This window comes from Sebastes umbrosus, chromosome 14, assembly GCF_015220745.1.
Source record: "Sebastes umbrosus isolate fSebUmb1 chromosome 14, fSebUmb1.pri, whole genome shotgun sequence".
Classification (NCBI taxonomy): Eukaryota; Metazoa; Chordata; class Actinopteri; order Perciformes; family Sebastidae; genus Sebastes; species Sebastes umbrosus.
This window is the reverse complement of record NC_051282.1, coordinates 26,765,989-26,793,162: the sequence shown is the minus strand read 5'-3', so window position 1 is coordinate 26,793,162 and position 27,174 is coordinate 26,765,989. Positions and strand designations below refer to the sequence as shown.

The 27,174-nt window shown below is 39.4% G+C and overlaps 1 protein-coding gene across 2 annotated transcripts in view; it reads right to left on the bottom strand.

Moving 5' to 3' along the window:
• Nucleotides 1-27,174, bottom strand: part of LOC119502526 (ras-related protein Rab-26-like) — a 68,102-nt gene that overhangs the window by 6,324 nt on the left and 34,604 nt on the right. For both annotated transcript variants that reach the window (XM_037793581.1, XM_037793582.1), the window contains 2 exons: nucleotides 22,917-22,969; nucleotides 1,277-1,342 (listed from right to left, as the gene is read on the bottom strand). In XM_037793581.1, the coding sequence (XP_037649509.1) occupies nucleotides 1,277-1,342; nucleotides 22,917-22,969 (119 nt within the window). The remainder of the gene's footprint in view (nucleotides 1-1,276; nucleotides 1,343-22,916; nucleotides 22,970-27,174) is intronic.

Sequence of the window (27,174 nt, the reverse complement as noted above, 5' to 3'; positions counted from 1 at the left end):
TTTTTATCAGTGGATTACTACGCATTTGGTGCTCTAGGGAGTATTTAAAGGAGCAGGATGGTGTATGTTTACTTTGCACGGCAGCTGGATTCTCACAATGTCACGAGATCACGCAAGCATCACATGAAAATCCATCTCGTCAGGCTTCAAGAAATGCGTTTGTGTCCGGCAAGCCAGATCACGGACCAATCAGCGTCCTGTGAGGAGCTACTGGTAGCGACGGGCGTGACTTAGGTGTGTGTAACGACACGGAGGGGTGATTGTTTGTTTTAAACAACAATGGCGCCTCCTGAAGAGGTTAGCGTGGATGCTGCAATAGCATCAGTTATATCAGAACTGGAGAGTATTTCTTCATTTAAAGAAGAGCAAAGAACAACACTGAAGGTGATGTTTTTGCTCTTCTCCGGACTGGCTTTGGCATGAGTTTGATTGACAGATGGTTCATCCAATCATCAAGTATTTTTTTGAAAGTGCCTGCCCTTTTTCCAAACGCCTCTCAGATGGTTCTTTGTAACAAACCATCTGGCGGCCGGCTTTCTGGTGGTCGTTCCTAGGATCTAAACCCTGCCTCGTCATGTATTGCCTTAATTTTTAAGTCTTAATCACTGGTTTTCATACTATTTCTTTCTCTTGTGCCTATTTATCCTACTGACCTTTATTTATTTGAACATTTTATTGTTTATTATTGTCATTTTTAGTCTTTATTGTTGTCTATTTTTTTTTGTCTGTGCTGTTTAAATCCTGCTTTGTGAAGCACTTCGGTCTGCATGATTGTATGAAAGGTGCTATATAAATAAAGTTGAGTTGAGGTGTATGTGGCATTGCCTCAAAATAAACTACAGTGCCCACGTTCACCCGTAATGAAGGAACCTGTCACCCAGTGCAACAGTGTGGCTCACTGTTTATAACAGATTTTGGACAACAATAGAGCTCTACAGGACAGAGGAATAAGCTATATCAGACTTTGGATGCACAGACAATAGGCTACTTGTTAGTAGGATCAATTCATCGCTGAAAAATATAATTATTACCAGACTTATCCCATAAATTAATCACTGCCTAAATTAAATTAGCAGAATTGTTATTCAAGTCAGGAACTATCTTATCAAAGAATAAGTAATCTAAGAATCAAACAAAGAATTTAATAGTTTTTGATACTAGAGACAAAGTTTAGTTGGAACCAAAAACAGATGTATAGTATTGAAGTTTGATACACAGCCCTAGTGTTCATGCATCTAGAGTATTTTTTCTTTCTATCTTCAACACAATGCCTTGCCTTGTTTCCAAGCAGCATGAGCACCACATCCTGTTGGGCGTACTCATGGATCTCAGTCAGCCATGCCTGATAACAATACAAGACAAAGAGACAAGAGAGAGAGAGAGAGAGAGAGAGAGAGAAGACAGAGTAGCTGTTAGACAAGCAGAAAGACATCACGAGTGTGAAAACCTCAAAAAAAGGAACAACCTGAGATAAGAGACAAGAAGGAAGAAATATGTAGTAGACATAAAAAAGGGTTTCGGGAAGAGAAAACCTCGTCTGGGACTTGTCAAGGACGAGTCGGAGCACTAAATCTAATAACGTGAATAAAGAGGAAGAGGAGAGTGACTTCGGCATTAAGAAGATGAAAATGGGTAAAAGAAGAAGAAAAAAACTGCGGCAAGGACAAAGAGATAAAAGGGATAAAAGCAAGTAAGTGAGGAAGAGAAATACTGCAAAAGGAAGAGTTACTGATCAGTTTTATCAACTGTCTGCTCCATCCTGCCATAACTACAGTATGTATACAGAGGAAGGATGAAGATTTACAACACTTCTGATTGTATAAACTCCAACATCTGAACCATCCATTCACAGCTAGAGAGCATTTAATCAGCTCAGACACCTGCTGAAATAATACCCCTCATCTCAGCACAAAGCTTAATTGTACCCAGAGTGAATTACTCCACATTGGATTTCTGACTGACTGATGATCAATCCGTCTTTCCTTTAGTGGTCCTACTCCAGAGCTTTTCTCCCCCCTGACAGCTCCTCTGTAATTAATTCTGGTGACTGTGTTTGTAAAGGGATTTCACCGGGGTCACCCTCCAGCCAAAGGTCATGTTAAATAACAGGAGATGAGACAGGGAATGTGTTGACTCTGCTGCCTGTGAATATCAGAGTGGTTAAGGAAGACGCATGTGTCAATTGGAATCATTATTATAAACAGTAGGTAAGGAAATAAGGCCGTCTGAGTCTCTTCTAAAAACATACTTTTATCAGAAACCGTATCCTGATTTTATCTGAGCTGCCGGTTTATTTGATTCATTTTTATTCTTTTAATCTTGCCCTTCATGTACTTTATCATTCACTTTGGTATTTTATTTAATTTTCTCTCTGTGAAGCACTTTGTACTTTGTTTTGATAAGTGCTCCATAAGTAAAGTTTATTATCACATATTATTATCATAATGAACCAAAGCATATAAAAAATATAAGATTATGAACTTCCATTGTTTTGTTTGCTGTCCGTAACATTTCTCACAAGGCCGTCTAATTCACACCATCTTTAAAACGTTCTCCCTAGTCTTCATCTGTAGTCAAAGCATCCCACATCCAAAAATCACCCAGTCGACTCCACATCCAACAGAATGATGCACGGCCCTCTGCAGGCTCACGTGATTAGCATTGCATGACCAGCGCTCACGCACGCAGGTGCTTATGAATAAAAGATCTGCATTTCAGTCGGCTTGCAGCCCCATAATACTGCACACTGAACTCAATAAGCAATAAGTCACTCACATTCACAAAGGCTGTTAAAAGGCTTATTGCTCATAAGGGACGAGACTAGATTTTATTCTAAATGATCGTTTAGCTGAACAGTGTTTAAAGGAAAAAAAGAGAACAGATAGAAGGAAAACGCTTAAAGCTGCAGTCGGTAACTTTGAGGAAATATGATAAAATGTTATTTTTATAAAGTATAAAGTAATGCATGAGACAGATAATCTGTGAAAACAAAATCATGTAGTGATTGACAGCTGCGTTAGAGACTGTTCAGCTGTGATTGGTTGTTTTGGAGGACACATAGGAACATGCTTTTTTCACAGATTATCTGTCTCACTACTGTCAGGATATAGTGACAGTTTTATAAAAATAACCTTTTTATCATTTTTGGGTCAAAGTTACCAACTGCAGCTTTACAGCTTTGCTTTGCTCCTTCATTCTCGCCTTGCATTTACAGGTGATAGAAACTGAACTTTGTTTAACTGTTTACTAATAATAGAATAATGATTAGCTACAGTTCTATATTTTCATACTATTCTGCATACACTGTTTGTTTGTCCTCTAACCAATCCTCTAGTTTATTGTGTTGCCTTTAGCATCAATGCTGAATCATGTTTGCGATTTGATGTGCTTTGGATCTAATGAGGTCAGAGAGGCTTGGTGGTTTGAGAGACCAGACGGCCGCCCTGAGGTTCTTTATAAAAGGCAGAGAGCTCCACCGGTTGAGAGTGGAGGGCCGATTGAGAGGGACATTTTAAAGAGGATTATAAAGATGATATACTGTAGCTGAGAAAAGATTAGGTTGGCTTGTTTGAATTTGCATCACCGGTGCTCTTCAACATTGAGGAACATTTTTGCGTGTGGATAATTACCTGCTTCATGCATAATTCATCTTGTTGTCAAGGTTCCCCATCATTCACATGTTGCTCGGCTAGGTCAACTGTTGCTTATCTTTGAAAATGTCTCATCTTTGAATTCTGTAAAAATAGTCTGTATGATGTCACCTGTATCAATCAAATTAACATATTGCCATGTATGTTTGGCCTTTGAAATAGAAGTTTATTGTTCATCTATCTCCCACATTTTAAAACTTTCATCCTCCCACATTAAATTTGACAGCATGCCTGTGAGTGATTCTCTCCATATGCTGCAATTACTGTTTGAGGAACCGTAGTTTGTAATTAGATCATTCAGCTGTTTATAGCTCAGCCCCTCCCCATTGGGCCCTTTCAGAGACACAATCATTGATTCCATATGATGCCACTTGTCACCTCCATCCTGGAGAAATAAAGTCTCCTATTAGCTTTTCATCGCAGGAGAGGAACGACATGTGGAATGACTCGACAGCAAAAAATAGATCAATGCAGTAAATGCGATTTAGACATTATCATTTAAATGAGAGAGAGGATATGTTGGTGCATTCATACTGTTTGTTACTCGTAGATGCTGGTGGACTTGTAATGGTTACGTCTCCACCAGCACACCCCTCTGCAAAATGAGGAAGTGATAATTGACGAGTAAACAAACTAGCATAAATAAAGGTATGATGATGATGATGATGATGATGATGAACAGCCCACTATCGAGAGCCACTACCCCACTGTGAAAGGCTGAACAAACATTGACATCCTGGTGTCAGGATCTCATCCGTATACAAACTGGACTTGAAACACGAGGCTCTGTAGGGCCGTATTTCACAGTAATATAAACCCTGTAGATTATTTAATATCTGAAGCTGCATTATTTCTCTCATCTTAGTCACTCATCTGTTGGGTTTTTAAAGATATCTTGCAAAAGGGGAGTTTGGGAACTCCTAGTCTAGAGCTCTGATGAATTAAGATGTCACTTTGAAAGTTTGTACAAAATTTCCACGTGACCTGTTCAGTCAATATTAACTCAATGAGAAGTAATTAGTTGCTATTTGCTCCACAATATTAAATTTCATAAGAGATAAAATGCCAAATGCACTGCTGAAAGTCACGCTGCCCGCTCAACTGTGGAAGTAAGAGATAATAACAAAGGCAGAGAGACCGATGTGACAGAGAGCGCAGACAAAGCCAGAGATGTGACAGAGAGACAGAGATGGTACCAAAAGGCAGCAAGATGGAGAGACAGACAGTGACAGTGAAAGACAAGACAAAGACCAAAGGATCTGTATCAGAGAGGAAGGAAGATAAAAGCCCAGGCAGACAGCTGCTGGCGGCTGCGTCGTGACATTGGCGAGACAAGTTGTCACTGGCAGAGGTATGTGAGACTTCTGATGCTGCCTGTTTTCCTTTTGTTGTCACGGAGATGAAAGAGCAGAGCCGTGTCCTACCCCAAGATACAAGACAGGTCGGATGATGGTACGGGAATACTTTTTTTTTTAACATTTTTTTTTCAAAGACAGTGTTTTGAATTGTATAACAGGCAGAAGTGGAGGTAATAAATTACATTTACTCTCATTACTGTAACAAATCAGGAGGTGTTCATAGCACAGCTATCAAAAACTGTCAAGTATACCAAAACCATCAGTATCACTTGATTTATGACCTCAGTAAACATTGTAAACATGAGTTTATGGTCTCAATCGCTAGTTTCAAGTCTTCTTCAATACAGCATGATGTTTATTTAGTAAACCATAAAGCAGGGGATGCTTTAGGGCGTGGCTACATTGTGATTGACAGGTCGCTACCATGCCGTTGTCCGGTCTGGGAGTTGTTCTATGGATGTATAAAGAGAGCTGGATACAGCGTTGTAGGTGGGCTCCCGTTCATTCCTATGAGAGTTGCTCAGTGACTCGACTGCCAAGTGATAAAGTACCCGGATCATCCGGCGATTTTCCGCATCCATTGGGCCTATAGAGCAGACGCAATAGCGTTTCCTTCAACTCCGAAGATTTGCTTCACAGCCTGGCGCTCTTCCTGGGGGCTTGGTTGTCCATGCTTTCGTCTTACAACTTTAAACCTTTCACAGTGTGTTTTCAGTTCATGTTAATTATATTAATTGAACATTTTGGTTGCCTAAAAATGTCTTATTCAGCGTTCGGTTGTGCTTTGCTCCACCCTATCGTCAACAAACCAATGGTTGACGTCACGGTGACTTCGTCCACTTCTTTTATACAGTCTATGGTGAGAACACGACCTTTGTTGCCATATTTCCCTCTTATCTCTCTATCTTTAACATTATTAGAAAAATCTGAATGATTTGTCCTTGAATTCCCTCAATGTGTTCTAGTCTCTGACAAAATGATATACTGTATACAGAATATCTTTGCATCCTATTAAAACTCAGGTCATACGTGACTAAAATTCCTCAGGAAACCTCGGAGCGTCTTTCCACACGACCCAACTTTCCCTCTGTTGCACTTTTGTCTAAGCAGCTTTGCCATGGGTGACAATGCTATTCTTGCCACGGCTTTGATCAGAGTATTACACCAACACACCGAGTGGAGAAGTCTGCTCCCGACGACAGGCAGAGTCACACTGAGCCAACCCAGAGGAGCGCAGGGAGAAAGTAGGACTTCTCCCCTGAGAGGAGGTTTAAGCTCCGCGAGGCAGCTGAGCTAAACAGAGTGACACAGTGTCAATGTCTGACATACGACGAAGACGCAGAGAAATCCTGTCTCACTTGAGACTGTGTACTGTATTCACACATTCATGCAGGTATAGGTACACAACCGGGCACGCAGGCACAAATCTATATTTGATTTATTCAAAACCAGGGTTCATAATGTTGGCATTGGCCTTTTAAAATCTACTTGTAGACATTTATGGAAGCACTTTATGTGTGTTTTCTTCTCTGGACACACACAATATCTCTAATAAAACACACATCAGTGTTATAAAACTTCATCATAAAAAAAAGACAAAAAACCAACAGCCTTGTAAGCTGATTTCTGTGGCCTGACAGGGAAGAGAAAGGCTTTTATGTTTACAAAAGAGCAGCTGACACGTCTATCTGCTAGCAAACATTGGTGTGAGACACGTCTGGGTGACTGATGTGCTTTGAAAAGCTGCAGTCAGAGTGAGAGTGAGACAAGTACAGAGGAACTATCCTCACTTCTCTCAATGCTCTCTAATTTGTTTTTGTGCTGAACAGAAGCACTGACCTTAAACCTTTGTCTTTTTTCAGTCACTGATAAGTTTACTCCGTCCTGAGCAAATAAACTTATAAAAGGCTTGCAGCAACAAATGATGTCACAATTTCCTGAAAATGTAATAACGCACGGAAATATAATACAATTTACATTTAAAGGTACAGTGTGTAGGATTTGGAAGCATGTAGTGGTGTGGTTGCACTTTGCAACCAACTGCGTACCCCTCCGCTCACTCCTCCCTTTCCAAGACTGTGGTAACGTTCACCTCGCTCAGAGGCCATCCTTACCGTAATAACACTACTTTAGGAGCAACGGAAGTCAAACGGCGGCTGGCGACTAACGTTACCGCAGTTTCTCAGGTGTATCAGAGAATTACAATGACCTTCGGGTAACATAAAAACGTGAAAAGTCTCTCTCTAGAACCAGAGTTTGGTTCGTCTGTTCTGGGCTACTGTAGAAACATGGCGGAGCAACATGGTGGACTCAGTGAAGAGGCAGCCGATTAAACTGTTGTCAGGCTATCGAATAGGCGTTATCAGTCTCTATAAGCCCCATAGATGTGGGTCAATACGGGCCTACTACACCTAATAGTAGATTTTATCATCTATTCACATGGTAGATCACTGAACGAAGGTATAAAAGTTGTGTTTTTCCTAAACTTAAGTGTTTTTTTGTTGCCTAAACCTGAAGAAGCCATTTTATTTGTTTTCAAAACGTAACATTTCATTCAGTTTTACAACATGTTAGAAGGTGTTGCTTTTAAGTTTCCTTTTCACAACTTAGTAGGCCCCTATTGACCCACATATGGTGCTTATAACTTATAACTGATAATGCCTATTTAATGGCCTGATAACAGTTGAATCGAGTACAGCAGGACCTGCTCCCTATGTAGATATGAAGGGACTACTCTAAGCTAACGAAAACACAATGATTCTTAGATTCAGGTGATTATAAACTAATATAACATAGTTATGAATGTTATATTCCATTGCTGCTAATAGATCTCTCAAAATGTTACACACTGTTCCTGTAAGAATGTTATGTACATTCGATTTGAAATGAAAGAATGACTATTAGATTAAAATGCATTAGAGTAAAAGTAAAACAATTCATACTTTTATTTTTAAATGTACTGAAGGTCAACTTTTTTCTTCATTTCAAATTCAATATGAAACCCTTTTTGAATGCAGAGCTTTCATAAGATCAGAATCACAGTTGACTCAGATGAAAAAGAATATTTCATGGAGATTGAATCAATAGTTTTTTCTTCATTGCTCGCTTGTGTAACATTAGCCATCTTCTGCAGCTTTTGTCATCTACTGATGGAGTCTAATCTAAAATCCACTCTGGTCTAATGGAAGATACGTGCACAGAAACCAATCAGCGTGGTTTTGGGCGGGTTCCTTTCCCATTGATAGGGATTTTAGTTTAATGGATCTTTGCCTGATAACAACGTACCACTTGTCATCTGTTGTAAATTTCAAAACTACATAGAGCCTAGAGTTTACATTTCTAAACATTAAATCAGTGGCAAATGTATTTTTGTATAAAAATAGCATACTTTTTTTTACATTATTACATTATCTGTCAAAATTATTACATCATCAATTTTGAAAAAAAAAAAGAAAGACCTGAAGGGTCCTGAAGGTATTACATCATCGGTAAAAATGTTATTAAAATATCAGTCAGGACATTTTTATTACATTATTGGTCGAGTGATTTGGCTACATTATTGGGTTTTATTACATTTTCAATCAGGTTAGGTGCAAATTTTATTACATTTTCAGGTGTTATTACATTTTCAGGAAATCATTGGGTGCTACAAGGCCTTACACGTGGATTCTTTTCTAAGCGGACAGTGGCAGTGTCTGTTGACATAAGGAATTCATGTGTGAGTGGGAGTTTCGCTTTACATTAAACCAACTCTGTGGCAGAAAAGACATGTAACTAAAGGCAAATATTTAACATTTTCTCTGACTAAACAGATTTCAAGTGAATAAAAATGATGGCTTTGCTTCAAGGAAAACTTCTCCATGTTCTTCATCTCTTTAAGTCCCTTCTTTACAGATATGAAAGTGATTGAGCTTGGCCCTCTGAGCAAACAGCACACAGACTAAAGAGGCACTAAAGTATTACCAAAGAAAGAAAAATGACTTGTTGAGCTGCGGCTGAAACGAGGTCAACTCGCAGCATTTGCGGATGAAGGTCTTTTCTTTGGAGAAAAAAAACAAGCCAAAAGAAAATATTACAACTATGCCTGAGCTCTGAAACTACAAGTATGAACATATATGACTCATCTGTATCAAGTTAACAAACACTAGGTACATGTACATAGATGTTTTTCTTATTTCTCTTCTCTCAAGATTTTTTTTCTCTACAGTTTAAAGATAAAATTAAAGTACTTTTTTTTAATCAATACACTGATTTAAGCATTTATTATTATGACAACAGGTAAGAATGTACTTGGTATTTTGGAAAATCTTTATACTTGGTCTTATTTCCTTTTAGTTCCTGCATTTGTGCACAAATTGAACAGATTTCCTGTGCTGAACAGCTACCCTGCATTTTTCTTTGGGTTACAGAGCAGTTTGGGGAAGCCTACTTTTTCACTGTCTTGGTTAGAATGAAACTTAAATGACATGCATGACACTGAGAAAACCAGAGGTGAAAGACCAATTATGGGTTTCATTTGTGGCAAGTCAAGAGGTAAATGAAACCAGTTCGCAAACCCTGCCAGTGCACCATTATGAATGGATTTCTATTTCTCCAAATTATGAATGTCTGAATATAAAAGAGGAAATCAATAATTTAAGATTCCCAATGTATTACGAAAGGGAAAAGAAATCGAGTGGGTAGAATGTCAAGCGCCAGCAAAATGGAGATTCAGCGTGAGCGGGCTGAAAGGTCTCGAAGCTGCAGACGAAAAACAACAGAAGTCATTAACCCGCAAATGTGTCACTTTGCCACATTTTCATTAAAATAAATTGATCCACGCACCGTCTAACTCCATGGCAGGAATGTAGATGCAGAGATTCCTGATAGGTGTGTGCCACTTTTTGAGATTGTGTGCACACACACGCGCTCCTCATTATCATGATATCCTCTGTGGCATCTGTGCCGATTGTTTCCAGAGACGTTGTGTGTCAGAGGGGGGTGCGGGGCACGGCGCTTTCCTGTCAATCAAACTGATATCTTGTCAGTCCTCATGTCAGTACTTGTAAACAACTCCTCTCTTTAAAATGTGTTTTTTTTTTGTCTAAACGAGTTTCAATTCTTGGAGGAAAAAAACTGCTCTATTCATATCGAGTGCATTCATTGTCTCTAGACAAATGCTATTTTAAATTTCAAATTTAAGATGGTAAAACAAAGGCCATGATAAAACAAAGACGAAGAAAAACAAGTGTAGAAAAGCTCAGAAAACACCTAAAGCCATATACAGACTTTACTGACTTTGAGGTATTGATACAGTCACCCTGTGTGGGAGGAGGGTGACCACTGACTGCTGAGATAACTCTACTTTGATCCAGTGTTTCTTCTTCTGCTTTGATGAACCCAACAACATGTCAGATCCAGTGCTAATGTCCTGACATGCTGCAGGCTTATTAACACCACTGACACCAAGTGGATTCTGGTACAACAAGCTGTGCTGTGCAAACACATATTGTAGTGGCAGTAGTACCAAACTTTTATAGCAACTTACATTTTCTGGTTCTATCTGGTTCTATTGGCTGGCCACTGGCACATTTTACAGCGTGCAGGCTTTTAATGAAGCTCAATCCAACTGAAGCAGTGTTTCCATTCAATTGGTCAATCGAATTTTAAGCAAACCTTTGATTGTGCAAGTTTTAATTGTTCTTTCATGTCAGCTAGTATTGGCCATGTTTCATGTTGTATGGAGACGAAGATGAGCATTCACACATTACACAAGACGTCGAAAAATAATCCCTCTCAATCATCACTTATGACCCACTAGAAGGGTGTGGTGGTGTCTCTATCTACAGAGACCCTGTCCTCTGCCGGTAATTTCTCTTTTCTTCTTGTGTTCGTGACATTTCTGGGCTTCAGCACAAACTTTTTATTTCTCCGATTCACTGCTTTGTTCTCACTAACGCCGCTCCCTCTCTTCATTCACTCTATAGCTCGCCCAACCATCGCTGTTCTCTCTCTTCCTCACTTGTTCGTTGAGCCGTGGAGGCAACTTTGAATGCTGTGTGTTTACAAACAGCAGCCAACAACTCTTACACATTATACCTTTAATGTTTAGGGTATAAATAATAAAGTAATATAATAAAGCGACAAGCTTTGCGACGAACTTCCCTTTCTGTGGTGGAAACAGGAACCATGGTTTTGTATCAGCATCAAAGCGGCACCCTAAGCCTATGGAGTAAAATAAAATCCCAAGCTTTGTGTAATTGCACAGAACTTACATTTGTACGGAGCGTGTACCATAACAATTACTCTGGATAATCCACAGAAAGTGCTCCGTTAATAGTGTTTTTTCACCAAAATTCAATTAGTTACTGTCATCAGACATAAAATAATATAATTAGTTGATGCCACCTACACTTTTTTAGAGGCCTGTTGTGTTCGTACATATAATTGAAATCCACTTTCACACTCTTTCTATTTCAAACAAAAGCCATAAGATCCTTCTGCCTGGATGATAAAAGCATTGCAGGAATGTGATAAAAAGCCAGAGCAACCACAACAAAAAAATGATGACGCCTCTGCACTCGTTCGTGCCAGTTAGGAGATAAAACGCTCCGAAAAGACAAAAGAGACAGAGGGCGACAGAAAAACAGAGAGCTTTTATATCTGTATGTGTATGTGCTGGATGTTTGTGTGTGTTGCAGTGAAAGATTAAAATTTTTTTCCCTTTGACCAATCCCTTCGTTTAACTTGTGCCAAAGAGCGAAAAACATCTCTCGGTGAACAAAGAGTACGACGGGGAAGAAAATGGGAGCAGTAATATCTGCAAACAGTTGGAAACAACAAGGTGCACAGAGCTGGGGTTTAGAGGGATCACATATTTTCCCCCGAAACTGCAGTGTCAATAGTTGCTGTGACAAACAAGAAAGGTAATACAGACACAGACAAACAATGTAGACGATGATCGGATGAAGACACAGTCCAGGACCTCTGGCTCCCAGATTACCTGGCAAATCTGTATCACATTAGAAAGGTTTTCGGGAAACATGACAACGTAAAAATGACTTGGTGTATAGTTAGTAAGTTTTGGGAAACTAACTAAATGCAAAAAAAGGTTTAACTATTCATCTTAGATTGTAAATGGTTTTTTTTCCTGAAGCAGAAAAGATCTTTTATGCAGCATATTTCTTTAAAGATCCAAAACTCTGTAACCAAGGCTATCCCAAAACAAAATTTTTCTTCAAACTGGTCTCATGAATGGATTTCAAACTGTCTACCCTTGAAACTTTCTTCTTTTCAGACACGACTAACACCATCAGTTATAAATAAATAAATAAATATTCAAGGGTAATGGGAGTGCAAACAATATAACTAATACATGCTGTCTTGAATAATCTTCAATGCTTTGAAAAAGTAATTGCCCTCTTCCTGATTATTTTCCATTTTTGCACATTTGTCACACTTAATTCTTTCAGATCTTCAAACAAAATTTAACATAAGACAAAAACTACCTGAGTAAAGTTTTTTTTTAGGGCTGTCAAAGTTGTCAAACGTGATAACTTCAATGCATTAAGGCAACTTGCGATTTTTATATTGTAGCGGGCTCAGTTTTAAAGCTAGAGTAAAGATAGTAGCATCATATTAAACTAGAAAAATCTAAGGAATCCATTGGTACTAACCATGACTAATCATACTAGCATGTCGCGAAGGAGGATAAATAACGTTACAAACTTATGTTAAATTTTGACGAGTAATAACTGACCCTTTTCAAAGGGGGTCCCTTGACCTCTGACCTCAAGATATATGAATGAAAATGGGTTCTATACAGCTGTTGTTGCCTGTTGGACTTGAGTTTTCCATGTTATGATTTGAGCATAATTTCTATGCTAAATGCAGTACCTGTGAGGGTTTCTGGACAATAGTTGTCATAGTTTTGTGTTGTTAATTGATTTCCAGTAATAAACATATAAATGTATTTGCATAAAGCAGCATATTTGTCGACTCCCATGTTGATAAGAGTATTAAATACTTGACAAATCTCCCTTTAAGGTACAGTTTGAACAGATAAAAAATGTGTGTTTAATTTGCGATTAAATATTTTAATCGATTCACAGCCATTTCCATTTAAAAACTGTATTTTGTCTTATATTCAATTTTGTTTGAAGAGCTGAAACATGACACTGTATTTAAGTTGTAGTCTTTCAAATAAAAAAGCTGAAGAGGCGGTCAAGCACTAATTTATGAAGAAAAGCTGCCTTTTATTTCTCTAAATAGTTCATGGTGCTTTTTGATGCTGAAAGACGAAATAGAAAGACACAGTCGGCAAATCATATTTTCTCTCCGAGAGCGTCTGAATGGCTTTGACCTTTGTCCGCCCCCTCACTGCAGGTAAAGAGCTCCCTTCTGCAGAGTTGCAACAAACTCAGAGGAACATAAAAGGCACTTTTTTTTTTCTGGTGAGCAGGCAGAAATGAGGCGTTATGTAACAAAGAGCAGCGAGATGATGGAGAGGAGATGGCTTTCCTTTTTCAAAACTCTCCACAACGAGGTAATAAAAAAGAAAATGTCCAACCAGGACGAAAAAAAAAAGGAGATTCAACTTTTTCTCCCCCCAATTCTGAAACTATTTCCATAGAGACAGACATTCACCTCTGACATCAATCCATTTCACTTATTTTATTGCTTTCCGGGAAATTGAATTGCTCCAACAACCGCAACAAAAAGCAGGCAGCTTATAGGACGTCTTCATTCATCTTGCTGTGTTTGAGTGTGTGCACATCGGCGTCACACCCGTTTTGTCACTTTGCAGCTGACAAAGTAAATGGAAATGTCCACAGAAAGCAGCTGAACACCGGCACTTTGCCTCTGCAGGACTACGCTCCGCTGGCTGCATCACATGTGACTATACAGTCAAGGACAGGCTGTAATCTACTGAAGCAATGGAGCTCACAGACCTAATAATGTTCCACGCGGGAGACCAAATTACAGGTGATGTGTGAGTGAGAAGGTAATGAATGAGGACGACTGCGTGTCGCGCCCTCGCTAACTTGAACCTGATGACGCAATGAATATTCCACGATAACGTTTCTTCACACAACATTTGCCTGAAACGATTCACATCTAAGAGTCTCTGCTGATTATAAATGAATGCTATTTGAATTCATATCAACTGCATTATTTACTGACACTTTCTCTCATCACCATCTGGTGCGGTGGTGCCATGACATTTAACTAACAGCTACGAGGCAAGCAGGCAGGCGGCCATTTCATTTGAAGCCAGTCCATGGCCCCGGGGACAGACGGAGAGAGATGAATGAAGGCACACAAATGAAGGTTTCTCATCTTGCTCATTGCTTTTATTGGTTTTTTTACGACACAAACGCATAAGCATGATCAAACATTCGGGCACAAGTATGTCCAAACACACACACAGATGTAAGAGCGATTGCAGCCGCACAGTAATACATCATTTAACAATCAGCATCAGAGCCAGACGGCTCAATACCAATCGTTTTGTTATATCTATAGAGAATGTATTCTAATCCAGGTTAGAGATATTGATCTGCACAGTCAATATGAAACATAAGAGTTTGCGTCTTATGAGACTGCTTCACTTGGATCGGTGCCTGCAGCGCTGATCAATTCTAATGTTATCAGGGGGTTTCGAAAAGTTCAAAAAGTGGAGCTGGTGTCTTGCTCAAGGACACGTCAGCAGATCTGCTGTTCTATAAAACTAAATGGAAAACAATTGTTTTGTTAAAAATCCATTTTCTGATCTGCCAGGGCTATGGTTTAAAGCTGCTCTAATCAATATCTTACATTAACAATGAATGAAATGTGTAATTTGAAGGGGATTGCTTGCAGTTACGAACACACAGAAAATCATTATCACCTCATCAGTAGTTTCCCTGCAGCTCTGTGGAGCAATTTAGCTTCTTTCAGCTAATTCTTTTGGTTAAATGCAACTTCACTGTTTTGATTAAGTCTCGCCGCGTTCATCAGCGTCATCCCAGCTGCAGCAGGCAGCCATTTAAAGAGAACCCATTATGCCCATTTTCAGGTGCATACTTGTATTTTGAGTTTCTACTAGAACACTTTAATGTTATAAAATACTTTGTTTTTCTCATACCGGCTGTGCTGCAGCACCTCTTTTCACCCTCTGTCGAACCTAACTCTTCGGACTCCTCTCCAGCTCAGCTCTACCTAGCTTTGTTTGAGGGCGTGCAAAACGAGCCGCTACACAGGTATTATGCAGGTGTGTTACTTGGTGACATCACCATGTTATGGAAGAAAAGGCGGGACTTCAAGCGAGGCGTTTCAGGCAGTTCAGGAGCAGTGTTTCTGTGGGGGAGAGTAACTCCCTTTGACGTGGACTTTGGTCTTTGTAACTTTGCAGACCTTTTACATGTACGAAAAACGATATAACACACTAAAGGAAAGGGAAAAAGCACAAAAGCCCGCTGTGCATGACCTGCTCAGCACCAAACAGCTGACAGACCAAGTTAACGACTAGCTGGTGAACATAATGGAGCATTTAGCAGCTCCAGAGACATAGATATCCCTCAGGAGTTGGTGGAGAGAAGCTTGACAAGGCGATAATATTTAGTTTTGTGCTTATAGCTTTTTGCCTTTGCTTCTGACAGAAAACATATATTTCACACGGCTAAAAAAGATCCTTATCGTCAGGTTAACGCAAAGTAACATAGGTCTTTTTTGCATTTCGAATAAACAACCAATCCTTTCTGGTGAGAACCGTCTCTTGCCAACATTGCAGCTTAGCCCCAGGTCCTAAAGCTGACGAGCAATCTCTTAAATCACCAGAACAGTTTGTTGCTGTCCATCACATTATCATTTCATATCTCGATAACGATATATTTCACGATATAGCATGCTTTCTGGTAGTTCAATAAATAAATAGTCTATATGGAATAACCACATGGTAAAGCCTATTTTTGTATACTCCTGTGTGAATTAAATACTTGACAAATAAAATTTGAGTATTTTCTCACTTAATTAACAACTCAAGTACAAAATAAGAATAACAAAGCAGTTAAAAGTGAAATTATAGAGAAATATATGCATAAATATTTCCAGCTATACACTGACCATGTTTATATGCATGCACACAAATACAGAGTAATCCGATTAATAAAAACAATAGTTTTATTTAACTGAGTTTGATCAGATTTTCTGAGAAATTTCAGTTAGTATGTGTTTATTATCAATTTAGACACGCTAATTGTGTATCACGATATCTCGATGTATGATTTCATCACGATACGATTCCATTGAAAGTCGATAAATTATCATACTGAATCATCACCCAGCCCTACAGACACAGAGCACTGAATCGTTCTACAATCTTTCTGTTTCCCATCAACGGCAAATGATCTGAGCTTTGAATGATAGAACCACGGGAGCCCGGCTGCTGTTTAACGGGAGGAACCCAGACAAATGATTTGCAGCGGAGGCCTAAATGGACTCTTATAGTCTCCCTGAAGCACTGCTTCTGACAAGACGACATTCATCACGTTACTAAATGGCTTGTGAACTTCTGCTCCGACGGCGTACACCAACAAATACCTGCCATTGTGTATTACATAAACAATAGATTGAATTATGGCGCTGACCAGAACGGACTTAATGTAACACCTGAGCAACTCGAACAGCCTGAAGCTTGAAATGCACACTGTAAAAAATGCCTGTGAAATCCACAGTGCATTACTGTGTTTGTGCGCAGTAAAGTACAGTATACTATTGCACAATAGAATACTGCATATTCAATTGAAAATGACAGTTATCCAAGAGTTACTGTGGAAATTACAGTAATGAAATTGCTACTGTAGATAGATCACAGTAACCAACAATGTACTTTAGAAGATCACAGTAACAACAATGTACTGCACATGCATGTGCACAAGTTTATACCGATCTGTAGCTTTAAAGAAATTAAACTTCTTATCTCTAAGCCACTTAAAACAGAATTATACGATCCAAATGACAGCTGCTGATGTTACAGATGTAACAAATCAGTGCACAAGATGAACTGTGTTGACCGAGTCTCTCTCGCCTCTTTCTCCCTGAGATGATGGACAGCTCCTGCGCCGCTTGCCTAAATGTCTCCTAGCTGGGGAGACAATAACACACCGCAGAGAGGAGCGGGTCTGAGGGTGGAGGTTGAGGAGGAGGAGGAGAGAATGATTTGCCCCTCTCGTTTCTCCCTTCTCTCCCTCAGAGCGGCATTCATCACCATTAGCGTTCATTACCATGAGTTAGTGCTCGTTAGGCAGCGGTGTGCCAGCAGGCATCTGTAGCTTGCCGCCAGCAGATCTCCTCGCTGTAATAGGCATTGACTGGATGTGGATGTGCAGTTGAGAAACGGAAGGAGGGAAGGCTAAGCAAGGCAGCGGAGGATTTGTGAAACTGTGTCTCTGAAGATTACACCGAATTTATCTCTGGGAAACTAAAAAGTGTTTCAAATAACAAAAACCTCAACAGTCTGAAAAGTAAGATACAGCAAACAATAAATGTTACAAGTAAGAATAGAGGCAGGTGTTATGATAAATCTTTTTGGTTTATTTTTCAGCAATAGGGATGTAAATCAAAAGTTTTATCATGATACAATATATCGATTCTTTGGACAACGATACGATAATTGCTGATATCACAAAGTCTTCCACGATACAATTTTGATTTGATTCAATTCAGGGGCCTGCCAGACGATATCATATGCTCATTTAATATAATCTGTTACATTCATATCATCTCAAAAAATGCAACTAAAATATGATTTTACAATTTTTTTACCGAACTCTTCCAGATATTTAAATGAAAAACAATCTATTCTTTTAATAAAAAGAATAAATATAAAGTGGGAATTTCAAAATAAAGGTGTATCTTAAAGATGATGATACATATCGATACTATCGATATTTTCACTTTGCATCGATGATACTGGATCGTTGATCATTGCCTCGATATATCGATCCGCATCGATTTGATACTTAACAACTCTTTCCTCTGTTATACATAACAACCACTGCTATGACGTCTGAGAAAAAAACTTCATTACTTATTATTAAAAAACTATTTAAATTGGAATGTGTCTATAACTTTCACTTTGCCATACTTGATGACCATTTATTAAAGCAATACTGTAGCTCACTTCAGGCTGTGATATAATCACAACATACCACGGCCTGTCGTGAGCTATTGCTTAATTAATAAACCATAATATTAAATAGATCTTATGGTTATAGGTTAATTGATAATGAAACTGTATTGGACTAAAGAGAGGGTGCATTCACACTGATGACAAACCTTTAACACTATCATATTAAGAGCATTCTTAGTGTTTTTATGACCTGGCTGGTGCAACATATACATTAGATATATAGTAAACAGTGAAGCTCATACACTGAATAATCCAGTGTGAGGGACAGTTTGTGTTAGTTGTCCTCCCAGTTAGCTGAGGTGTTGAGGCTGTTGGACGACAGCAGAGCCTGAAGCACTGTGTGTGTTGGACCATGAAGAGATACGACACAGGCTGAATGTCCTCAAGCTCACCAGCGCTGGGCATTTTATTTCAGATGGCTGACAGTTATTCGTCCTCACTTCTGCTACCGCCTGCCCAACATATCAGTGTCCACCTTCTGCACTCAAACACACACACCTCCCCTTTCTGTCCTTGACCTGCTGTTCACATCTGGAGCTAAAGACGGACCTTTTCCTGTTTTAATGATCTCTCAGGGCAGATGGGCACATCGTATTTCTCTGGCAGAGACGGGTGACAAACACTCTCTCCTTCCCTTAACAGCCCCTTTGCTGCTCGGGGTGAGAGACTTTTTTCTTTTTCTGATGGCAATCGTCAATTAAAGCAGTTGAAAATTGCCAGCCCTCCTGTTGCAGGGTGCATTTACCACACGGAGGGAAACAGCAGGTATGATGACATAGTGACACCATGAAGGTAATGGAGGAGACGTTTCTGGAAAGCTGCCATTTTGTGGTAATAACTGCTATTGACTTTTACAGGTGTGACACGTTTTACAGTATATTCACAAAAATGGGACGAGTGTTGCTGTTAAGTTTGTTTTTCCCAACAAAAATACGTTTTTTCCCTTTCAATACAACAGAACTGCAAAAACACACCTTATTTTCATTATTTATTAGATATTAATTCTTTGTTTTATTGATTGGAAGGATGTATTCACAGTTTCTCATCTGTATTCTCTCAAATCCTCCCTCCCTGTGTTCTATTTAATTCCTCTCTTGCTTCAAGGTATTATCTGCTTGTTTCTATACTTCGCAGCTCGCTTTAGAATTTGTGTGGATAAACAAAACACAACAAACAAAAAGGTACTAAAGGGATCAATCTCAGTAGCAAACTTACTAAAAAGAAACTCACTTATCTGAATAAAATGCGACATTAAAAAGCAGCAAATGCAGTAATGCTCTTTTTATATCTATATGCACATAAGTAACATATGACAAAAACAAAATCAATGATATTTCTTGTGTCAGGTTCTGCACTCTTGTATTGGATTTTCATTTTATTTTAATTAGCCGAATCAATGAAGGGAATATGTCTGGGCGGCCGCGACTAGATTGTGATTTGATTTGTAAACTTCAGGACAGACTGCATCAAACAACTTGTTTTAAAAGAACGCTAAGGCTCAGTTTCTATACATGCATGTTAACTTTTAGTTTATGAAGCTGTGCATCCATGTGGTCATGCAGGAAATAAAATCCTATCCTCTGAAAACTGGTTATATAATGAAGGATGAAACTGATTAGAATCACCTGAGCACTCAGTACAGTGTTTTTGTCGTCTGCATACAGCCACAACATTTAACAGTCTGTGCCGACGAGCATGACACAGTGGTCTGCACTGAGTGGACCCCACTGGGACCTTTCTGGGTCCAGTTTGCATGTTCTCCCCATGACGGTTTCCTCTCACATTCAAAACACATCTTACTGCTATTGACTGGGACACCGTCCTCAGGACTGGAGACGGTCTCTGGGCGCTGAAGAGTAGCTGCCCGCTGCTCCGTAATAGCTGGATCAAATGCAGAAGACAAATGACCTGGCATGGACTAATAAAATACAACTTGACTCAACTAAATTGCTTAATGAAGCTCTCGCGCACAATTTCCTTGCTGTCATTAGGCTCGGTCGAGATGAGCCAGGCCTGCGATCGCCGCACACAGTGCATGCCGGTTAGATTTGTGTCCGACTTGATCCCGACTTGCTCTGACCTCATGCACTCGTAGGTAATGATAACCTCACGAGATTGAGGCGACCGCAGTTTTTAGAGCCAGGCGCCGCAGCTGCTCTCCACCGACTGAAAGACCCAGGGCATGATGGGAAACGCCTGGCTGTCGCCTGATCAAAGAGCTGATTGGCTCTTAGCTTTGACAACAAACACCACGTGTTGTAGAACTTCCTATCTTTCTGGGTAATTGTAATATTTAACACTAGATTGTAGGCTCATGTTGTGCAATTAAGGTTTCATCTTTTGACAAACAGATCTTGTGTGGTTGATAATAATTCTAATAATAATAATAGTTATTTATATCGCACTTATCAAAACGAGTGCTCATTACAAAGTGCTTCACAAGGCGGACATACAAATGATAAAAGATAGAATCCAATGCCAGATACACGCACATTTCCACATTTTACATATTTACAATTACAAAAAAATATAAATAAATCTGAACGTGGTCTGTAATCTACAAGCAGCCCTCAGATCGTATCTAACAGGATGTCACTATTCCTGTGACTTCCTGTAAATTCTTTGAAGGCTGCTGGAAACGGCTGGAAACTGTCCGACTTGACTGCAGCTTTTCGTCTCCGCCCCTTCTGCTGCTGCCTGATCTCATCTACTTTCGGGTGGATCTTTTGGGGCTGTCAGTCACGATATCAGCTGTTCTCATCAGTTGGTCACATCCATCCAATAGCGCTGTGACACACCTACATTGTTAGCCTCTCATCTCGTTGCTGTCTTTAGTACGTTCATGCTGCTGTTACACTCACCCCTCCACCTCTCCATCACCGCCCAGCTTCATCAGCGTACCAGTCTCAGCACAATCATCATCATCACCCCCAGTGTCTGGACTCCACGGGGGGATTTCTTTATCTCGCTGCTGCTCAGCGCAGATGCCCTTCGATTACAAATCTCCCTGTAGAGTCTAAGAGTCGCCAAGACTTTCTGTCAAGACTTTATTATCATACGTCATCTGTTATAATGAACAATTAACTTTTCTTCATTCACTTGTCTCTCCTGATTGAAATAAAAGCCATTCCTTTATCAGTTTAATAAACTTGGAGGTAAAGTGCTCTGGGAAAAACAAGAGCAGAGGAGGTGCAGAGGTTCAGTGAGGGCAGATATAACCCGTTGTCTTTCTTTGGTTACCATCTAACGTCATGCTAAAACTGAATACTGACAAATTCATACATGTCGCCGGCTCTGACTTCCAATATTTGATTGTAAAGAAGGAGAGCAGCCTCGCCAAGTCAAATTCAACGTCATATATTCTTCCCCTAATTGTAGGCATTAGAGTCAGAGAGAGAGAAAGAGAAGGACGGAGACAGAGACCGTTGATTAGTCCCTGTGGTCCATAGAAAGGACAAAGGACACACTAAACCTCCCCCCAGTTCCTCTGCTTCCTATTTGTTCAGATCACTCTCTGCACGTTCAACCATCTGTCACACGGACTGACTTTGATAAAAATGTGGTTTAATGATGTTGCCAAAAACAACACAGACGATGAAGCTCAGCATTTTGGCATTGCAGCGCCGTTTCATCCGGTCATTCAGTGACGTATCAGATGTTACGGAGCCCTTTGCGACAACCCCTTGTGTAATCATCGACGGTGCAGAAGCTGTCAGGGGCCCAAAAATCCCCTTCCTACACCGAGTCCACACTGAATCCATATGCACTTCTGTTAAGTCATGTAAACAGACCACGCAGGCTTCCTATCAGCTGTGCGCTCGAGATCAGACTGGAGACGGAACCACTTATCTTCCTTTGTTTGTTCTGTTTAAACAGAAAACACGTTTAATATTGTGATATTTACTGGAAATGAGCAAGCATAGGAAACTTTCAGCTCTCTGGTGATCTCCCTCCAGCCAGCTGCCACCTTATTAAGCTTTTTGTAGTGAAATGAGGAGATATCGTATAGATAACTCCTCATTTCAACTTCACCAATCAGCTGCTCCTGGTCCATTGAGGCGATTTCAAGGCGAGCGACAGGAATAAATAGAAACAGCTGGGCGTCTGACATAAGTTCAGCTCAAAACAACTCACAGCCAGGACATTCCAATAAAAAAGGACATGGTTCTTATGTTGTTAATGACTTTGCGGACCATAAGACCTGTAGGATAAACTTCTAATGGAGGAGTACTGGTTTCTTTTTGTTATTATGGAGTGGGATCAGGGATTTAAATATACCGATCAGGGATTTAAATCTATTGCACTGTAATTGTTACGTCTCAAATGTTGGAAAATGTGCACCTACTGAAATCTGTGTCTGTGATGACATTTGGCCGCTGAGTCCAGGGCAGACTGTTAAGTTAGCGTTGATAAATTTGGCTCTCTGGCTGCTGTCTGTGGTGCTGATCTAAGGCTGGTTTGCAGTATGCTAGTTGCATGGTGAGCCTCTCCATGGTGGCATAGCAATTGCTGGTGACAACACTTGTGGTCATGATCTAGCCACAGCTTTTAAATATATTAAATTAATCTGATGTGAAAATTAATGAACCATGTCCATGAAAGAATAATATTTGTTCATGTAAAGTATGAAAAAGAAGTGAGAATGAAATTGATAGAAGTTACTGGATCTGACACAAAACATTCAGGCTGTTTCTAAGTAGTTAAACAACTATACCGTTATTTAAAAGAACAAACAAAGGGCAACTAAATGTAACCTACCTGTATGTTGTCAAAGGATGTTTTGTTGGTGACGTCATACAGCAGAAGCAAAGCTGAAAGAAACAGAGAAAAGTTTAAGAGTACTGTTTCAAAATTCATTGGGCCGCAAAGCATTTTATATCGTTAAATGGTTTGGTGGAAATAATTCTCAGCAAGTGTTTAATTCAAATCTTTTTCACCTTGATGTCTGAACTCCTTTTGAAATGAAATTATGAAAAGAGTTCATTTTCACTCGGAGCCCACGGCTGATTCATTTCAGTTCTCTCTCTTGGCCCTGACAAAGTCCTGCATCACAAATCAGCCAGACTCAGACACACCAGAGTTAAGACTTCAGGTGGTGAATTTACTTCATTTGGCATACGACAGCATATGGCGGTTTTACCCCCTGAAACCAGACTTTACTGTCTTTCAGAGGCTGTAGTAGGTTTCATCAGTTTTAGAGCTTGACTGAAGGTCCTGATATCATATGAAACTAGAAAACGCTCCAAAGTTGGGCTAAATTTTGGCGAGGAAAAACTTGCATGGCCATTTTCAAAGGGTTCCCTTGACCTCTGACCTCAAGATATGTGAATGAAAATGGGTTCTATGGGTACCCACGAGTCTCCCCTTTACAGACATGCCCACTTTATGATAATCACATGCAGTTTGGGGCACAAAACATGCTGTTTTTTAATGCAGTATAAATGTGTTATTTTTGTCTTTTCTAAAATGATGTGTTTGAATATTTCTGCATACTGGGGTCCCTAAACAGTCTTGGAATTACATAAATTGGGTATCACTGTAAAGCTGAGACTCTTGTGGATCCAATGAGTCCAACTGTATTCATGTGTGATGATGTTAGTCCCCATAGTAGCCATTTCATTGTAGTGCGACCATTTTTTAAAATTTGAACCGACTGTATAAAATGACCTGTGGTGACCTCTAGGATAATCACAGCCTCATGAAACTTTACAACCACAAACTACAGACCAAGAGCATTCAGAGAATGGATGGCTTTCCTAGCTAGATTGACAATAAGGGGGTTTCTGAGCAGTTTCCAGAACGGAAGCGCTCGCCATCAAAACGTTGCAAAATGAAATTCTTGCAGAAATCTCCAAATGTCAAAAGTTTTTGTTACTAAATCACAGAATGGCTTTTTCTATGGTGTTCCTCAAGGTCTTGGTGTCTTAATGTGGTATTTTGGAGGGATTATTGATCATTTCTATAAATCCTCGAATGGTAAAATGTCCATTATATATTTATATCATAATGTTCTAAACCCTTATGTACCGTCACACTTTATTTTAATTAATTAATAATTAATAAATTAATTAATGTTTATTTCAGATTTATGACTAGAATGACTTAACACACAGTGCTGAACTGCATCTCAAATTAATCTTCAGGTTCCCAGCTTTCAAATGATGTACACCACTTCTACGTGACATCTACTGTTGACCTGCTATCTCCCCCTGAAGACCTCCTGTACCCCCCTAAAAAATACAAAAATGGGTGCAGCCAAATGGATGAATTTGATAAAACTCAACCTTGAATAAATATTACAAATTGAGCACTGGTTTGGTTTTTCCCCCCAATCAATACCACTGCTGCTGTCAACACGGCTGCTCTAACAGGACTCAAATGTTGATGCTGTGAATCATCCCTCGCGGAAGCTGTAACCTTAACAAACACGGTAGCAGAGTGTTGACACGCTCAGAGGTTTGTCCTTCATTTGTGCACCTCGTTTTAAGTCCCGTTGAAGTGACCTTGCAACCGCTATCTGCCCCGTCTCAAGGTCAGAAACGCACCTGTCAAGTTTTGCAGCTGAGTGTAATTTGCTGTTTTTGGCGTCTGATTGCATTTATCCATGTGGCAAAGTGTATATGCACTTGAGGCCAATGTGTCGGTTGTGAGGGGTGAGAGTCAGTCTGAGCTGGAGGTCTTGTCAGAGTGCCACTTCCATCCAAACCTCCCGAAGACAATTAAGAGATGAAAGGGAAAAATGTAAGCCCAGTATTTGGGAAAGGAGGGAGAGGGAAGAAATCATTTCTTTATTTGTTTATATAATAACCTTATTTTTCATGCTTTTTTTTTCTCATGTAGAAGACGTACTGTATATTCATTTACTTTGTTGACATCACTCCATCCGGTCACTGTATCCCAAAAGTAAAGAGCTGAGCCATTTCTTTTGTTCGATAAAAAGGAGTAAATAGTTTAGAATATGTTATCGATGCCACCTTGCCTGTTAATTTAATAGGAAAGGAATAAAAGGGAACCTTCTTGGCTCTGCCCAAATCAACCAAGCCAGGTGTGTCGAAAGACGAAGACGCCAAACGAGTCGCAGTTTCTCAACCGTATCTAAAGGGAACGCAACATAATAGATTGATTTATTTGATTATTTTCATTCTGTTGGGGGAAATTGTTTGCTTTCTTTTGTTTATCTTTAGTTTTGTTTGAGTTGCTTTCAATCACCCGACTTATCAACATCAGTCACAAACAACAAAGAGCCTACAGGTCAATCAAACCATCAAACATGAATAAAACAACAACTGAAATGGACAGAATCAAGACACAAGAAGCACTACATGAGTACACAACTATATGAGACTACAAAGCCTTGTTTTTCCGCTTTGCTTACTCTTGTTTATTTTCTAATTATGACCTTAATTCAGATAAAAATAACACGCTAAAGTCGCCTCAATAACAGATATAAGTAGTGCCTTAATCTGGAAAACAAATACATGTTTGTAGTAGTAAAATAGAAGTCTTTTCAAGTATTCAACTCAACAACATGAATGATACAAAACGGAGAAAATATGAGAGAAAGAGCCTTTTTAAGTCCCTGTCCCGCTATGTGTGTGCGGAGCAGTTCAGGTACTTGAGAGGCAGCGAGGGACTGTGCGGCTGAGAAAGGAGGCGACCCAGGAGAGATGAGCATGATGCAGACTGAGAGCTATGTAATAAAGCCGAGTTCTGCGAGACTTGTCCTGGAGGTGTTTCTCACTCTTTTGCTATCAGTTATCACGTAATAGTTGCAGTCGGGACACAGAAAATCATAAAATGCTGCAACTGTTTCTTAGTGTGTGTGTGTGTGTGTGAGGATTCATGAATGCCTTTCTGCCAGACGTATTGAACATTCTTTCCATAAAGCTGTTTTCTATTATTAATCCTCCAGTATCGGTAAAGGTCAGCCACAATAGTTATTTGTGAAACAAAATTAGGTAACCAAGTAATGTAAATTTTGTGCAAAATATATAGAAGTTTTCTTTTGAGCGCTGGAAACAATGGACTCAATCAAGAAGTCTCATTATACGTGAGATTTACCGGCGAATGGAACGGTGAAATTGAGGTTTGAAGGACGAGATGAACGGAGATTGTGAGCACAGAATAGAGAAAGACTTGATGAGGAGAGGAGGAGCAGAAGCTGCGAATGGAAAGCAATAAGACAACAAAAGGAGAAAGACTTAAATTGGTGAGACACTTTTTAAAGGTGAAAACAATGACAGCAATGAAGAGGAAAGATAAAAACAAAGACGGAAGAAAAGCAGTGGGAATTGGAGAAAACATTATGATGTGTTTGTGTGTCTCTTCCTCACATTCACACAAACACTTCATTTTCAATCTCACAAATGTGATTTAATTCACATCACTTGAAAAGCTTTAATTTGTTCTTATTTTCATTTTCCCTCATGTGTCATGGATTGTATGAGTCTTTTTATAATTTCATTTTCAGTTTGAGCTTCAATGCTTTTCATTAAATTATACAGAGCATTATGAAGCAGAATATAATTACAGTGCAGGGTTAGTACATCATCAAATGTTACGGTGAAATTAAGCTTTTCTTAGCGAATTTAGGAAAAGTTTCCAAATACGACAGCAATTGCTTTTGTAAGTCAGCCTCAATTAAACTCAAATGTGCTGTTTCTTAATTAAAAACATCATTTAGTTCCTTTTAAAAACATTAAAATGTTAATTACCAATTTTACTATTCCCAATAGTATCATCTGACGCTGTATATAAGAAGAGGATGTAGTCACTGGGACGGCACCCATTTGGACTTCTGTTTTTAAGCCTCCAGTTCGGGATTTTGGCCGTCACCAACTTGGTTTTTGCAACCAGAATTGACAAGATGGTGGAGCTAAATAAAAAAGGAACGCTGAATAAGACATTATTAGATGAGTGAAATGTTATAATTAACTTTCATTCACACAGTAAAAGAGTTAAAGTTGTAAGATGAAAACACAGACAACTCCCAGACCTGACAACGCCGTGGTAGCGA